Genomic DNA, 17332 nt, shown 5'->3' with positions numbered 1-17332 from the left:
TGCTCCCCTCCATTGGAACAAGTTCCCCCGCTCCATCAGAACTTCCCCTAATCTGTCCTCTTTCAAACAAACATTAAAAACACATCTTTTCTTAAAAGCCTTCCAGTCACATGCCTAAACTCCCACCTGTCGGCTGCCTCTCCCTCTCATCCCTTCTTCCCCCCTCATCGACGCAGTCTCCGTTTCACCAGTCTCATCCTTGTGTCTCTGTCTGTCTTCCCCTCCCTTTAGATTGTACGCTACTTTGAGCAGGGCTCTCCTACCTTCCGTTTCCATCACTTTTAACTTCGCTCTCCAGCTACTCAGCTCACCTCCTCTCAGACCTTCTGCCCTCTGACTCCTCACTTCTCTCTGCTCCTCTCAGTGGCTCTTAACCTGTCATCTGCGCCCACCCTCTTGGGCTCAAGTTACCAGCCTGTACTGACTATTCCCCACCCTCTCTTTCTAGCTGTGCTTTGAGCTTCCAGAGATATAGTGCTTGTTACTTGTACTGTGCTGTTTCACCTTGTACTGTGCCATTGTTTGTCCTTGTATGGCGCTACGGATACTTTGTGGCGCCCTATAAATGAAAATTAGTAATACTACATTTATCCCCCCATCTGCCTCCCCTCCTCTGCCACTTGCCTTTGGCTGTAGTACCAAGTGAACAATTTATGCCCTCTCATAACCTATATAAAAAGGATATGCAACAATACATTCAAGAAAATCTTGACATCGCCTTTATCCATCCCACTACCCACTCGTGCAAGGGGTTTTTGTTTTTGAGGAGAAAAAAAATATATAAAATATTTCTACCACTACTTATAGAAGATTAAATGCAATCAGTCCCCAAGCCCTGACAGGTAAGCATTTCTTTTATACATACAATTATATGGAAAAAAAAACAAAACCTAATTAACATTTTTCCCCACACTTACAGTCACAGATGCTCTATTAAACAGACAGCAAGTGCCAATCAAGAATATCAGTGGTATGTCTTGATATAAAAATGTTCTCATTACAATACAGTGAAATTTGTATTGTTGAATTTAAAGGATAGTTCTTTATATTGTCAATTATAAAACAGCCCCAGACCATTATTCCTCCTCCACAAAATATTACAATAGGCAGAATGCACAAGTAGTAAGCGTGCAACTGTCATCCACCAAACTCAAAATCGTCCGTTGGACTGTCAGATGGTGAATGTATTTCCGCTGCTTCCACACTGGCAGCATGTTTAAACACCACGTCATTCTATTATTGTGCAGGTGTGCAGCAGCTTGGCCATGTAAACCCAATCCATGAAGCTCTTGCCGAACAGTTCTCGTGCAGACATTGTTTCCAGAGGGAGTTTGGAAATTGGTGGTGTGTTGCAAATTAGGACAATTTTTACGTAGTACAGAATTTGGCAATCACATTATGTGATCTTGTGTAGCCTACCACATCCCAGACTAGACATTTCCACATCACAATAACAGCATTTACAACGAACAGGGGCAGCTCTAGCAAGGTAGAAAATTGATAGACTGACGTGCTGGAAGGATGGCACCCTACAACAAGGCCATGTTGAAAGTCACTAAGCTCTTCAATACGACCCATTTTATGGCTACAGTTGGACTATGGATATTGTTAGGCTTTATGCATCTGTAACCAATGGGTGTGGCAAAAATGGGCAAACACTAATTAAAATGGGTGTCCGTATAGTTTTGGACACGTAGAGTGCGTGCATTGCCTCACACTGGTCCATACAGTAAACAACCATTATTTATACAATGTTTAATTTGATTCACCTAGCTTACAGTAGGTTAAGCTCGGAGTACCTTGTAGGAGTTCAAGCAATACAAAAAACTTAATTTATTTTTTTTAAATCACACAAATGCCTTCAGAAGTTAGACTTGAGTGGTAAGGTTTGGATATAAAAGGTTATATTCTCAATCAATGTGCAGAAAAGATCCCAGGTATGTTTCAGTCAAATAAACCTATGCAACATCATTTCTTAAGATTTTCCCTTTTGGTCATGAGAAGAAGGTTTTAGTTTATTTAACTGCAGACAAAATATTAATTTATTATCTTGCTTAGGTATGTCACACTCCTGGTTTATTTCTTGCTAGAAATTCACAACCAGCTGACTACCACAACACGTTTCATGTTTTTCCATCAGTCACAATCAGATAAATTAAAGAATGAAGGAGAGGTTGTGAAGTAACTGTACTCTGGCCCTGGTCAAATCTAGCCTCTGGAGAATATTTTAATAGGTTTATACTCTATTGAGCACCCTTGGTTACCTTGGATGGGTGAGCCTCCTTGAACAGACAACTTATGTGGCATGTTTGGTGTAAACTACGGGGCAGACATTGACAGTAGTTGTAGCCTACTTTGTATTTTCTGTAAATCATATATATTTTCCTTAATGAGATGTCAAATTTTATTTAGTCAAACTGACTGGTAGTCTGTTTCTTTAGCAACACACCAGGAAAGAAACAAATGAATCGTAAACTATTAGATGCAAGCCCAAATTAATATTTTCAAAACCAGATAATGCAATAGGTCATCTGCTTTCATACCATAAGAATTCTATAAAAAGTTATTTGTTTCTCAGAGTGAAAAATAAAACAAAAAAACCCACAATTCACACACATGTAATAAAAGCAGTTTATCATACAAAAAAAAAAAATACACAAAAAAAAAAATTCAAAAACACCTCAAATATGAGGGAAACACTATGCATCAGTCAGCCATAAACAATATGTTGACATTATTGGGTGGTCAGGGTATGGAACTATTTTTGTTTTCTTTTAAGAAGTCAATCACAAGTTGATCTTTGTACATTTGCTTTGTACATATGCTAGGACATAAAACAATGCCACAAGAAAATAATGGTACTGGAACTACTAAAATTATGGCTCTAGTACCTAGCTTCCCAACTGATGCAGACTGTTATAAAACCAAAACGCCTCTCTAAACAAATGGATGTGTATACTGCTTGATCACTGGATTTCACCCATGTATAGTCTTTTGTCACTGGAAGCAGAAAGAACTGTAGGGAGAGAAAAAAAAAAAAAAAAAAAAAAAAAGTCAAGATACTTTACATTCTTAAAGAAATAAAATCTGATCACATTACAGCAATATAGAAAGTCTACACAATCACACTGAATTGGCATGTTTATGACATTTCCAGCGCCAACAAAAATAACAGAAAATTGATTAAATCTTAGGAAACTCACCAACTGACTCTTCGGGATGGAAGACCACCTCATTGACAGAGCCTGCATGACCAGGGAGCTTGTAAAGAATCCTGCGGGATGTGGTGTCCCAAACATACACAAATCTGCAGTACAATAAATTAAAAGAAAAGGTGAAGTGAGCAATCTACTGGTGGACAAGGGAAAGAAAGCATCCCGGGAGTGAGAAAACAGCCAAGAAATAGTACAAATATTTTTACCTATCTGCTGATCCCGCTGCTATTTTGCTGCCATCAGAAGACCATGAACAACGCAACAAATTCTGGAACAGAAAGAGATCCGGTTAAATATTTTTAACAGTATTTGCACTGGCAAAGCAAGACAAGGAAAGAAAGCCACTAACCTTTTCAAAATTGTGAACATTCCCTTGGAATATTTTAACACATCTTTCCTTTGGGGCAAACGGTCGAACGTCCCATACGCGAACTATAAAGAAGGACATTGGCAGTGAGTGGGGTACTCTTTCAATTCAGAGGTCAATTTCCTCCTTGTTCTACCACAACTGCACCAATTGCCACCTCCATGCAGGCATAAACATTTACTGCATTGCCTCTTCTGCAAGTGCAGAACCAGAACTGGAGCCATAGCAAAACTAGTGTAAAGGAAAACGGATTTTGGCTTCGATTATAGCTGTCATTTTTGTAGTGCACTTTAGAAATTAATGCAAACATCTGAACAGATACTATGGGCAAAATCCAACTGTGCACTAACTTTCAGAAACATTCAACACTGGTGCATTTTATACACCATTATGTGTGTGTTAGATAATTTTAATACAATGTTGGTGGCACTGCACTCAAAGGGATTTTATTATGCCAAAATATAAAATAGTACAATGCTGTTGACAATGAATGAAGGAAGGAATATGCAACCTTCAATCCTTTCTGGCTCTGTGTAGAGACTGGTGCAGGCAACACCACGCCCTAACAGCCCATTTCAGGGACAGGAAAGAAACCTCAACTCTTATGCAACAGAACCCAACAAACCAAAGAGCTGTGTTAGTAAGAAATGTAAGACATGGAGGGAACAGAGATGGACATAGAGAAGATAGGAATAGAACAGTAATGGGGTAATACTGGGGCAGAGAAAAGAGAACAGTTAGTGGCTATGACAGCTGGAGGAATTGGAGAGGTTGCTGTGTGATTATGCCCCTTTTCATCAACTGACTATTAGCAAAGAAGTATTAGCTACTACTTATTTCTTATAACATGCTTGAAACCTTGATACTGCAGTTTTAGAGCATTAGAATATTACCAGTACAATAAAACAGCCCCTTAAGTCAGAAGTACATTTTACACTTGATGCCACACAAGCCATTTGTCTCCATGAAAATTTCTCTACGGCTATTTACATAATTGTTATAAATTAAAGGGATGCTGTCCTGGCACATGGGCAATAGCAGCAGCTTGCAGACACTGCATGCAGCCATTTTATTCACATGTGTGACCATCACTGCAACTTGAGGTTCTCATTTTTTACTTCTGTGTACAAACCGTTGTTTGTCAAGTCAAACCTGCTAAATTACATTGTTATGCCTCCTAAGCCCCTAATATTTGTATTACCTGTGTTATCCATAGCATTTGAGAGAAGGTAAGAGCCTTCAGAACTGAGGCTGAGGCCTGTTACAGAGTCCCCATGTCCCCTCATTGTGTACATCAACTTGTTCTGCCTCAAATCCCAAACCTGGCAAAACAAAAAAGTCCATTTGTACAGTCAACTATAAAAACCTGTGTTTAAGTCAATTCCATATATAAACAATTTATGCAACTATTTTAAAAAGAGCAATGTATGAAGTAGTAATGAGCAGGGCTTATTTTCTGGATTGCACATTTCAGATATAATAATGCGAGATAAGCTTTAAATTAGAAAAATAATTGATGAGCTCTCACCTTTATGTCATTATCTATCCCACCCGAGATGATCTGGTCACTGGTGTCATTGAAAGTGACAGACAACACCTGATATGTATTTTGGAAGGTCTGTACTGACGCTTTTTTCCTGAAGTCCCAGAGCTGCAGTGCATGAGAGAAGAAAGTTGGGGAAAGAGGCAAGAGATGTAAATCACACCCGACACATTACAACGTTAACCTGAGTCCAAACCAACTATTGCTTCATTATCGCTTAGAACACCTACACTTAGGATAACCTTCATCTGCTTCTACCAATACAATGCTTCTACCTCCCTATAATCAATTCTGACCAATCTATTCACATGCGTGTGAAAAAGAAACCCCCAAAAACCACACACAGAAGGTGATAGCTCCATCTAGAATACAATTGTTTTTAGTATTTTATACAATTCATACTCCTTGCACACGGTCAGCAACACACTTCAGCACAGTAAATAAACTTTTCAAACCTATGAGGCATTTTCTTAATTTCTCAGTTTGTGCTTTTCCTAGTCAAGCAGGGTCCCAATTTGCTCATCAATTTTACCCATTAAATTAACTTCAATGTATTCAACATCCAAGTGTCTACTATAGCCAGCATAACTATACAGAACAGCTGTACTGACCTTCACTGTTCCATCGTCACTGCCTGTACAGATTAGCTGTGGACCACGTCTGGCTGGGTAACAAGAATTCACAAATGATGTGTGTCCTTTCAATCGTTTCACTCGCTCTCCTGTTTCACAGTCCCAAATGGCAACAGTTTTATCAGTTGAAGCAGAGAAGAGCAAGCTGAAAAAGACCCAGGAATACAAGTCACTTATAATGTTCTTAACCAAGCATTAAAACACATCCGATAATAACATACATGAGTTTTTAACGGAACAGCATTGGTCAAAATATTTAAACAGAAACCAACATTACTTGAGCTACAGTTGCAACTCAAAAAACTAAACATTGAGTAAGAAAAATGAATACGGGGAAGACTCCATTTAAAAAGTTGACTAAAGTGTTTTAAAAGGAAACTTTGCCAAAAGTCTACAAAGTTTAGTAAAGATAATACTTGCAAGAGTCCCATGTCTGCACGGAGCAGTTTCCACCAGTTAGCTGCCCACATTTGGTTCAGATGGTATTACTATAGTTTCAAACGGGTGTTCAAGTACAGTCCCTGTTAGATTTTTATTCAAGTTGTCAATGTAAATATAGTAGCCACAGCAGTAGCAACTGTAGTCATTTATAAATACTGGACAGTTATATGTATCCTTGAGCTGCAGTGATGTTTATGTGTTTGTTTCAATAATTGTGATACCATTTTAGATTTTAGTACATTTGTTTATTTACAACTAAGGGTTTCAGTTTAGATGTCTTAAGAATCTGAGCAAATTACAAGATCTGTTAAATTTTATTTTCTTGTTGTATTCTCTTGGAGTTGCAGGCTCTAATTATAGCTGATGTTGCTCAGCACCTTCAAATAATTTATTTTTTATCAAATGATCTGTTACATGTTTTATCCAAATCACATCAGATAAAAACAATGAGCTTCTTAGAAACATACACAAAATGGTTCTAAGCCACGGCAAAATATTGCTATAGTTCTTAGCTTATTATGATCACACAGAGTAAACAATCCTCTATCACTACTTAATACAATTATATTTAAAGACCGTTTATACTGCACTACTGCCATCCTTTATAATCATGGAGAAGAACACTTCGATCAGGGAGAAATGGATTGGTGTCAGCAATGCCACCGATAGGTGGATAAAACTTTGGGAGAAAAGGATAAGCCCCAAGAGGGGTTCTTGTGTTTCAAAGTATAATTCAGGTCTACTGCAGGGAATTCTTACATTGCCCATTTAATATAAATCATCTCAAAAAAGGATAAAAAGCAGCTCTCTGGTCTAAACAATTATCACAAAAGAAAACTTTGATTCTATTACATACATCCGAGGATTTTTATTTCCTCAATTTATACCTCAAGTATGGCTTAACAATATAGACAAACTGATGTGTTTCTGTAAATGTAAAACGACTCATTCACTGTAAATATTACATTATATAATACAGGGTGTTTGGAAAGTCACTGTGCACTTTTCATAAAGCAGTGAAAACAGTGGAGAATTGAAGCACTGGAGAGGTTGCCCATAGCAAACAATCAGCTGCTCCATATAATTTTATAATATGCAAATTAGAAATGTTACCTCAATGCTGATTGGTTGTCATGGGCAACTTCTCCACTGCTTCAATTCTCCACTGTTTTCACTGCTTTACGAAAAGTGCACAGTGACTTTCCAAATACCATGTATTACATTACACACCATATGAATATTTTTTCCAGAAACATCAGCAGCAATGCAATATTATACCACAAAAAAACAAAACCAATACAGATCTCATTTAGTGTTGACAAATATTTTGGTTCCACTAGCCAAAGCAAAGCATAGCAATTATAATTAATTTGCATCAGTCTGTTGTAATGCTGAATGTTCAGTTCATTTATAAAAATATAGCAAGTAAAAGCATTGGCTACTTCATAAGATAAACTATTATACTATTATACTATGGTAGAACATGTTCACTGCATTCATTAAAATATATCAAACAGTGAGGTCCATTGATTAAATCCATTATAGAATGACAGCCATAAGTTTGTATTGAAGCAATAAACGAATGTCAGATAATAATAACTACAACACTGGATGTTCGGACCTCAGTGGCTTTAGTGCATGAATGCACAAGCTGTTGTGGCCCGAGGATTACATTGGAAGATTCTACTCATTTGAAGAGGCCACAATAATATAAAGAAAAAACCTAACAGAACCCACCCCCCAAAAAACCCAGCTTGCTTAAAATGTAAAATATGTATAACTATAGTTTGTGTGTGTGTGTGTGTGTGTGTGTGTGTGTGTGGTGCATCCCATGTAGTGAGTGTGGTCACATCCCATAGGGAGCAATGCCATGCTCTATATACACCAATCAGCAACCACAGCATTAAACCCACTGACAAGTTAAGTGAATGACTGACTATCTCGTTACAAAAGCACCGGTCAAGAGGTGGGATATATTAGGCAGCAAGTGAACAGTCAGTTCTTCAAGTTGGTGTTGGAAAAATGGGCAAGTCTAAGGATCTGAGCGACTTTGACAAGGGCCAAATTGTGATGGCTAGATGACTGGATAAGAGCATCTCCAAAACGTCAGGTTTTGTAGGGGTTTTCCCAGTATGCAATGATTAGTGTCCACCTAAAGTGGTCCAAGGAAAGACAACAGATGAACTGGCGACATGGTCATGGGTGCCCAAGGCCCAATGATGCATATGGGGAGTGAAGGCTAGCAGGTCTGTTACAATCTGACACAAAGCCTACTGTAGTGCAAATTGCTGAAAAAGTTAATGCTGGCTATCACAGAAAGTTGTCAGAACACACAATGCTTTGCAGCCTTCTGTGGATGAGGCTCCATAGCCGCAGACAGGCCAGAGTGCCCATGCTGACGCCTGTTCACAAAGTACAATGGGCACACGACAGCCAGAACTGGACCTTGGAGCAATGAAAGAAGATGGCCTGGTCTGATGAATCACATTTTCTTTTACATCATGAGGATGGACGGATTTGTTTTAATGTCGTGGCTGACTGGTGTATGGCATATATGCATTATTTGTATATGTAACAGTTTTAAATGAATAAATGTAGGATTATAATTATAGTTACAGTGAGTGAGTGGTTTGCATTTAACTCACAACCAGCTCCAAAAAAAATCTAATTCGTTTCACATTTACCTTTCCCACACAACTGTGAAACGACTTTCCTGTTGCTAACCTACCTGCCATCTGTATTGTAGTGCAGTTCCATCACAGCTCCGCTGTGACCCTTTAAGGTTGCATAATTATCACAGTCTCCATATACGCTCCACAGAACTGTAATAAGAAAACATTAAAGTGTATAGCCTATGAAAACAACAAAGACACACAGATTGTACCTCTAAGCTACTTGCAATGAAAGACCATAACATTCTTTGTACAACCTTTGCTATTTAGGCACCCCTCCATCACTATCAATTTCGGGAAATTTCTCCCAACATTAATGGATTGCAGCTACCCATTGCCAGCGCTGAGCGAAAAGAAACTGCAGTGTTGGCAATGCAAACCAGCCAAAGCTGTTCAAATACCCAGTACCAATAAAGTTTGAGCATATTGGTGTCTAATCCTCATCTCTATAAAGTAGGAATGCACTACCATGTGTCAACATATTTCTGGTTCCAATGACCAATGATGTAGAGGGTAGCCCACATCCAAGATTGGAAACCAGCAACAAGTGATCTAGCAAGTTATCACTTATTTTTCATCATAGTCTATATTGTCACCTTTCTCCAGCACTGGCAAAGCAACAGCTGTAAATTGGTAACAATGAGTGCCTGCTACCTGCTCATTTGAAATGATTTGATGATTTGTGGATTATGGTAGAAGTAAATGTTCTCCAAAAAACCAATGGCTGTTCTTATTGGCTGTCATGTCACTAAATAAATATTTATATTATATAAACAAAATACAAAACAGACAATCCACCCAATATTCCCAAAGCTGTGTGCCAATGAGGTTACTTCATACAGTTGTGAGGTATTGGACACATCAGAAATAATGTAATTACCAACTATGTACCTCAACATATTAGTTAAAATTGCTTACGGATAAGTCTGTCAAATCCTGCAGATGCCAAGGTGAGTCCATTAGGGTGAAATTTGCTGCAGTAAACTTCTCCTTCATGTCCAGACAACAGCATGATAGGTGCTTGGAGACTGGATGATCTTGGTGGGCCCTACAAAGAAGTAACTGCAATAAGTTCAAGCTTCAAAGAAAAACCCAATTTCACAACAAGTACTTTGAAATAACAATCAAAAGTCAATGTACAAAATCAGTAGAGCTACTTCTAATTTAAAGTTACATCTACCTGTTGCGGTTTCCGTTATTTCCATGAATAGCCTCATCTAACTCAGGTTATTAGGTGCACCGTATCCTTCCATCCTGTGCGTCATTAGCTTAAGTTCACTGGATTTTAAGTTCCAGCGCTACAAGGGTATTCTTGCAGGGACTTTGAACTCATTGGGGGGGGTATTCAATTGACTGCGAGTTTATTCCCCCCGCAGCGTTAAAAGGAAAAAATAAATAAAATTCTACTACTATAGTGACCATTTTTAATTAACGCAGTGTGAAAACTTGTGCAATTCAATTGAAAAAAGAGGGAATGATGCTCCCTGCCCCCGCACGTTAATCATTGTGTTTGCGAGTTTTTAAGGGAGTTTTAATGCGGTCATATAGAACACAAAAAAAGGATTTGCACACATTTTCACGAGGCTGAAGTTCGCTTCTTATTCGGCCAGCTTCTTATTCGTTTCTAATTCATGCTCCAGCTTCTTGTTCAGAAAAGCTTATTTTTAAAGGATTAAATCAATTTCGATCACTGATTTCACATCAAATTAACACTACAGGGGGTCCCTTATACAAAATGTATTAGTATATCGCCTCACCCAACAAGGTTATGGGCATGAAATCAGGGGGCAAAGTGGGCAAAGTCACCATATTTTATCATTTTGAATAAGAAGCTGCAGATTTGCAGGGGTTAAATGCCGTTGGGCCAGCAATTTGACAGTGGGAATCAACACAGGGTGGTCAGTTACATATAAAACATCTGTCTTTTGCCTGGCCCAACGCTGTTTTGGGCATGCAATCAGGTGGCAAAGTGGGCAAAGATAGCATTGTGAGCATTTTGAATAAGTAGCTGCAGATTTTCAAGGGTTAAATGGCGTTGGGAAATTGTGTGTACTGCTGGTGCAGAGATGGTTCTGAGGCCCAAAGCGCAGAGAACTAGGGCAAAGGTTGGTGTTAGGCAGGCTGAACCCTTTGTTCAAAAGGTGGTGGGTGCCGAGGTTGGAACAGGTGGTGTAGCAGGGGGTGAGAATTGTGGGGAGATCAATATTGTGGGTGTAAAATTTCCGTTCAAGTCTGTAATTCAAGTAGGTGGGGAGCCTACTAAGGTTTCTGAGGATACTGACACCATGTTTGAGGTAGTTCGTAGTTCAGGTGGAAATAATCAAGTGGATAGGGAGCAGGATAGGAGGGAGGTGGGATGGAACCAGGGGGGGAGGGGGAGGAAATATATCCAGAAGGGGGGACTCGGGGGGGGACAATTCCTGGGATTGACGGTGTGGTTCGGTCAGAAGAGTCTTTGGCCAGAAGTGATGGTATACAGGATCCGGGGATAGGGTCAAAGGCCTTATAGGTGTTAGGTAATATAACGCTGAGAGGTAATGCCCATGCCTTGGGCGGCCAAATGGAATTGGGCGGCCAAATGGAATATGAGGTTTAACACAGATATATGTAAGGTTATGCATTCAGGGATCAAAAACAAGAACGCAATCTATAAATTAAATGGAATTAATTTAGGAGAATCTATAATGGAAAAGGATTTGGGAGTGCTCGTAGACAGTAGAATAAAAAGGGGCATAGATGCAAGGGAAGACAGTGTAATTTTGCCACTGTATAAATCGTTGGTAAGACCTCATCTTGAATATGCAGTACAGTTCTGGGCACCACTCTATAAAAAAAGATAATTTGGAACTAGAAAGGGTTCAGAGAAGGGCGACAAAATTGATAAAGGGTATGGAGTCATTAAGTTATGAGGAAAGGTTAGCCAGTTTAGGCATGTTTACTTTAGAAAAGAGGCGTCTAAGGGGAGATATGATTACTATGTACAAATACATTAGGGGTGAGAAATGTGATTTTGCTAAGCTGACGCCATCTTGTTGCCTTCTAGCCATTTTGTTCTGTTATAGTTTAAATTCAATTAGATGCACCTGTTTTGTAGGAGTAATTTATTAGTTGCAAGGCTAAGCTTATAACCTTGAACATACCAGACAGGAGATAAGCCAGCCCCCCTCCTGGGGAGTTCTAGTGTGGATAATGAGAGAATATACTAACATCTGTGTGAAGGGAGCATGAGTGGTTAAAACCTTTAGGGGCGTAGTTTTCTGCAATACGTGATTTTTGCTATATATATATATATATATATATAGATAGGAACTTGTAACTAATAAAGCAGAGTTTATTTGTACACTCAAACCATGCAGTGTATTTAATTCTCTCCAGCTGATGAGCTCATAACTGAATCTGACACTTACAGGTAAACAATCTGATATAGATTCGACAGCATTCAATACAGAGAGCTTTCATTGGAACTTTTTACCCCAAGGACCATACACAGGACACGTGGTCATCCCCTAAGGTTAGAGGAGAGGAAATGATATGGAATTCATTGCCAGGGAAAGTTGTGATGGCAGATTCAATAGATATGTTTAAGAAAGGGTTAGACAAATTTTTAGCGGAAAGGTGTATCCAGGGATACGGCCGTTAATTTAAAATGAAGGATAGTAGTGGATATAGGGTAAAAATAGGACTGCAATATTGAGTCTGGGGGGATTTTCACAATTGAGATTGGCGGTTGCTTACTCTGGATTAATTTCAAATATAAGTGCAGGATCGCAGGAGATCCAAAATAGGTTGAACTTGATGGACTGGTGTCTTTTTTTCAACCTCATCAACTATGTTACTATGTTACTATGTATAATCTTTATTGATGGCTCCCCAACCCATACAGTTTGCTACCATTAATGTGGCATCTGTGCGTTCTGATCGAGCTCGTTATTTGGCCCTTGATTTTTTCAACATGCTTGAGGTTGATTTTTTGAATTTGCAAGAGACTAGGGTTGGGCGCCTCGCTGATCTCCACAAATGCAAATGAGAGTGCAGGCGAGGTCCCTCCTATTGGTCTCTTGCGGCCGAGCCGTACGGTGGAGTGGCAGTCCTTTTTACTGACATGGTAACCATTCAGCGGATTATAGAAATAAGCATGGGCAGATGTATGGTTATGGATGTTTCCATAAGGGGGCAGGTCCTGAGGTTCATAAATATTTAAGGTCCACAGACCGGCAGGAAATGCCTTTTTTTTAGGGAAATTAAACCTTACCTTACGGGCCAGCAGATTGTCTTGGGTGATTTTAACAACATTGTTAGGCCAGAGGATAGGGAAGGCTCGTGGACATCGCTGGGCCATGATGCAGGTTTATTAGTCAATATGGTAAGTCAGGCTGGGCTGGGAGATGTGCATATTCGTCACTCTCCAGACCTCACGGGGTTCACCTTTTTTAGAGGTAGAAGTAGGTCAAGAATAGATAGGTTTTTCTTAAAGGGAGCTCTGTCACATCAACTCCAAAGTTTATAGCGGTAGAGTTCTTGGATCACGTTCTCACCCCTCAGAAAGGCAGAGGCCTGTGGCGTCTGAACTCCAGCCTTCTGATTGATGAGGAGGTTAGACAATCCTTTAGGGACTTCCTTGAAACCCAAGAAACACTTTTGGACACAGGTTGGGCTAGGCCAAAGTGGTGGGAGGAATTCAAAGGAAGAACTCGGAGGTTCTTTAGGGAACTGGTAGTTCAGAGGAATTGGCTAAAAAAGAACGTCTGCCATGCCTTGAGACGGAAGCTCAATTTCCTGATTTCTGTGGGTGGAGATAGTGGGGAAATCTCCCGGGTAAAATCCCAGATAAGAGTGCCAGTATGACTGTTATGCCTCTTTGGTTTTGGAAAGGGACTATGGTAAGTACCACTCTCCGGATCCCTACCTTAACTGTAAGAGTTCGGTTGATACGAAGGAGGTGAGGGAACTGCGCGATGACAGAGGGGTCCTCCAGAAAGACCAAGGAGGTAACTTGTCAGTCATGCACTCCTTCTACTCTGGCTTTTTGTCTGGGAAGGTACTTATCAGAAAGAAGATGGAACGGTTTCTGAGGGGGGTGTCTGGGCTTGGTGGCCATCAGGCTTCTGTTTATCCCTTGGATTCTGAGATAACGGTGGACGAAGGTCAGGAGGGCGATTGATAGTTTATCAAATAAGAAATCCCAGGCCCGGATGGTTTAACGTCCGAGTTTTATAAAGCATTTGTGGACCTCCTGGCCCCGCACCTAGTGGCGTTTTTTAACGAGAGCTTGGGTAGAGAGTTACTCCCTCCCTCCATGAGGCAGTCCGCCCTTATTTTGCTATCCAAGGGGAAAGACCCATCCAGGATTAAGAATTGGCGCCCCATCGCTCTTGTCAATTCTGATAGAAAGATTCTGGCAACGGTCATTTTTAACAGGATTATGGAAGTATCAGGCCTGTTGCTTTCCATTTCTCAGCACTGTACGGTGAAGGGTCGAAGCATCTTTAATGCTGTTCTTGGCGTTCGGGAGGCCGTGGAGCGGTGCAGGGCTGAGAAGTGTGGCAAGTACCTTCTGGCGCTGGATCAATCTAAGGCGTTTGATTGTGTCAATCATGAATATCTGTGGGCACTTCCTGAGAGGTATGGTCTGCCAGTGAGGTTGGTTGATTGGCTACGTACCATTTATAGACAGGCCGAGAGCTTCCCTCTTGTAAATGGTTGGGTGGGTCCTACTTTTGCGGTGTCATCTGGAGTCAGCCAAGTTTGTCCCTTGAGCCCTCTCCTCTATGTATTTGCGATTGATCCTTTTATCAGGAGGATTTAGAACGGTGCAGTGAAAGGAGTGCAGCTGGCTGTGGATGTTCCCTTGAAGGTAGCGGCCTACGCTGATGATGTCACAGTCGTCTTGTCAGACATGGCCGAGGCACGTGGCATTGAAAATCTAATCTGCGAATATTCTGAGGCTTCGGGCTCAGAGATAAGCCAAGAAAAGAGTCAAGTTCTCTGGTTAGGGGAGGTAGGACAGCAGTTTGTCTATCCGGATGCGCTCCCTCAGGCCAGTCAAGAGGTTAAAATCTTAGGCATTCTATTTGGTTCGGGTGATTATGCCCAGTGAAATTGGGAATTGAAACTGGCAGATGCCGCCTCTAAGGTAGATAACTGGAAGAAGTGGAAGCTGCCCTACAGAGAACGGATTGATTTGATCAAGACTTACTTGATCTCAATTTTTTTGTACGTCAGTTACATATGTCTTGTCAGAATCATTAAGGGTCAAGGTCAGTTCCTTGTTCTTTCAGTTATTATGGGGGAACAAGTTGAACTTCATCAAGAGGAATGTGACCTATAAACCGAAGGATGAAGGTGGCCTGGGAATGGTGGTAAACCCAGTGCTGTTCTTTAGTACTTCTTGAAGCTTCATCTCAGGAGTCTCTTTTTGGAGTCTCCCTCTCGGTGGGTAGCTGGCTTTCGTGTGTGGGTGCACCCCTTTCTCAATGCATGGTTGGAAGGGGGTCCCGAATTTTTTTTCGAGTTAAGCATGGATACCTCCCGGCCTATGTGGTTCAGGGTTTAAAGGTGACAAGGAAATGGCAGATTGAGGTGGATGAGGCAAAAACAGACAATGGACCACTTCTTGCTTCAGTGTCCTTTTAATATAGAGGTTTACAAGGGAGTGTCCCACGCCTTATGCCTTCCCTGTCTTTCGAGGCTTAGTTACCCTGAGTGGGTGTATGGAGCGCTGAAAAGGTGTGGGGATTTTGATTTAAGCACTCGTTTTTTAGTTAGCGTAGTTGTTAGGTTTTACACATGGAGCGCACGGTGTTTAGTGTCCATTAGGGGCAAAATCCTTCCCTATAGTGAGGTGGTGGATAGTATTCTGCACGAGGTTTCGAAAATAAGGGACATGGAGAGGGGCCAGATGGATGCTGCGAGCTGGGGTACACTTTGGCGGGGGCTGAGACCTCCCTAAGCGGTAGCTAACACATGGCAGTCTCTCCATTCTTGGCTATCTGTCCTGTTTTATCACTATTAGATTTTGTGGAAACCCTTTTTTCTAGTAAGGTTTACATACATTTAAAGTTTGCTTTCATTACCTGACAGTAAAGGATGTGAGGGTGGTATTCTAGATTGCTGGCTGGGTTGTGGTAATGAAAAGTGCTGTGCTAAGGGTTGGCATGTTTCTCTCGTGGAAAGTTTTTGTTTTGTGCTTTTTTGTCTTTTTTTATATTTGTGAAGTGGTGTTTAGTTGTTTTGAGATGGGATTGTAGTAGAATTGGGTATGAAGTTTTTGCTCATATTGGTCCTTTTTACCCTTTGGATAATGTATATAGTCTATTTTATCTTGGACAAAGTGATACAGGATTTATTTTTGTGGCAATTTTTTAATAAAAACATCAACCACTGCAAATCTGCAGCTACTTATTCAAAATGCTATTTGTACCCACTTTGCCACCTGATTGCATGCCCAAAACAGCGTTGGGCCAGGCAAAAGACAGATGTTTTATATGTAACTGACCACCCTGTGTTGATTCCCACTGTCAAATTGCTGGCCCAACGGCATTTAACCCCTGCAAATCTGCAGCTACTTATTCAAAATGATAAAATATGGTGACTTTGACCACTTTGCCCCCTGATTTCATGCCCATAACCTTGTTGGGTCAGGCAAAATAGTAATGCATTTTGTATAATGAACCCCCTGTAGTGTTAATTTGACATGAAATCAGTGATCTAAATTAATTTAATACTTTAAAAAAAAGCTTTTCTGAATAAGAAGCTGGAGCATGAATTAGAAACGAATAAGAAGCTGGTCAAATAAGAAGCTAACTTCAGCCTCGTCACATTTTCATACAATAGATTGCATTACATTGATAATATCTACATTACAGTAGTTTCTTTAACATATTTTTTTTATTTAACTATTTTTTACTATAGAGTCATCTATTTGTATCAAAAACATTCATAAATATATTTAATTAGTAATTTTTTTATGTTGTTTTTTTCCCATTATTTTTTCACCAGAAAATCAACTTTTACATGTTAGGCATTACTAATAAACATAGCTTATCTATTTTGTTTTCATTATTACATGATTTCAAACAGTTTTACTACTTAATAGTTTTAACTAGTTACTGTCTGTTATATCACTGCATGTGTAGCCCACATAAACCAAAATATATTTTTATCTGAAGGGAGAATATTATGGATACACTGGTATCACCACTCACCGACACCACCAGCTCAGTGCGCGGCTTCTTGGCCGGGAGCGGGACCAGCTCCATCCCTTTCCTCTTGCTCTGCTCGATCATCTTAGTCTACTCTACAGATACCAGATAACAACATAAATAGACGTGTAGACCTCTCACTGCTGCTAACAACCTGGGCCGCTCTGTTCCGAGCTTCCGGCACCTTATGATTACGTACTCGTCCTGCGACGGCCGTTTGTCTACGTCATAGCATTAGAACGCAGTGATTGAATAATGCTG

General features: G+C 40.2%; 1 protein-coding gene across 1 annotated transcript; it reads right to left on the bottom strand.

Annotated features, from left to right (window-relative positions):
* Nucleotides 1-2619: 2619 nt before the first annotated feature.
* On the bottom strand, nucleotides 2620-17279 carry SNRNP40 (small nuclear ribonucleoprotein U5 subunit 40). Its single transcript, XM_075195886.1, has 10 exons — nucleotides 17075-17279; nucleotides 9789-9918; nucleotides 8927-9020; nucleotides 5737-5902; nucleotides 5111-5233; nucleotides 4784-4904; nucleotides 3565-3647; nucleotides 3422-3483; nucleotides 3204-3307; nucleotides 2620-3016 (listed from the first exon to the last, which is right to left on the bottom strand). The coding sequence occupies exons 1-10, from the start codon at nucleotides 17153-17155 to the stop codon at nucleotides 2967-2969; spliced, it is 1014 nt and encodes a 337-aa protein (XP_075051987.1). The 5' UTR covers nucleotides 17156-17279; the 3' UTR covers nucleotides 2620-2966.
* Nucleotides 17280-17332: the final 53 nt, after the last annotated feature.

Source organism: Mixophyes fleayi, chromosome 2 (assembly GCF_038048845.1).
Source record: "Mixophyes fleayi isolate aMixFle1 chromosome 2, aMixFle1.hap1, whole genome shotgun sequence".
NCBI lineage: Eukaryota > Metazoa > Chordata > Amphibia > Anura > Limnodynastidae > Mixophyes > Mixophyes fleayi.
Note: the sequence above shows the minus strand (reverse complement) of the source record. Positions and strands in the feature narration are given on the sequence as shown.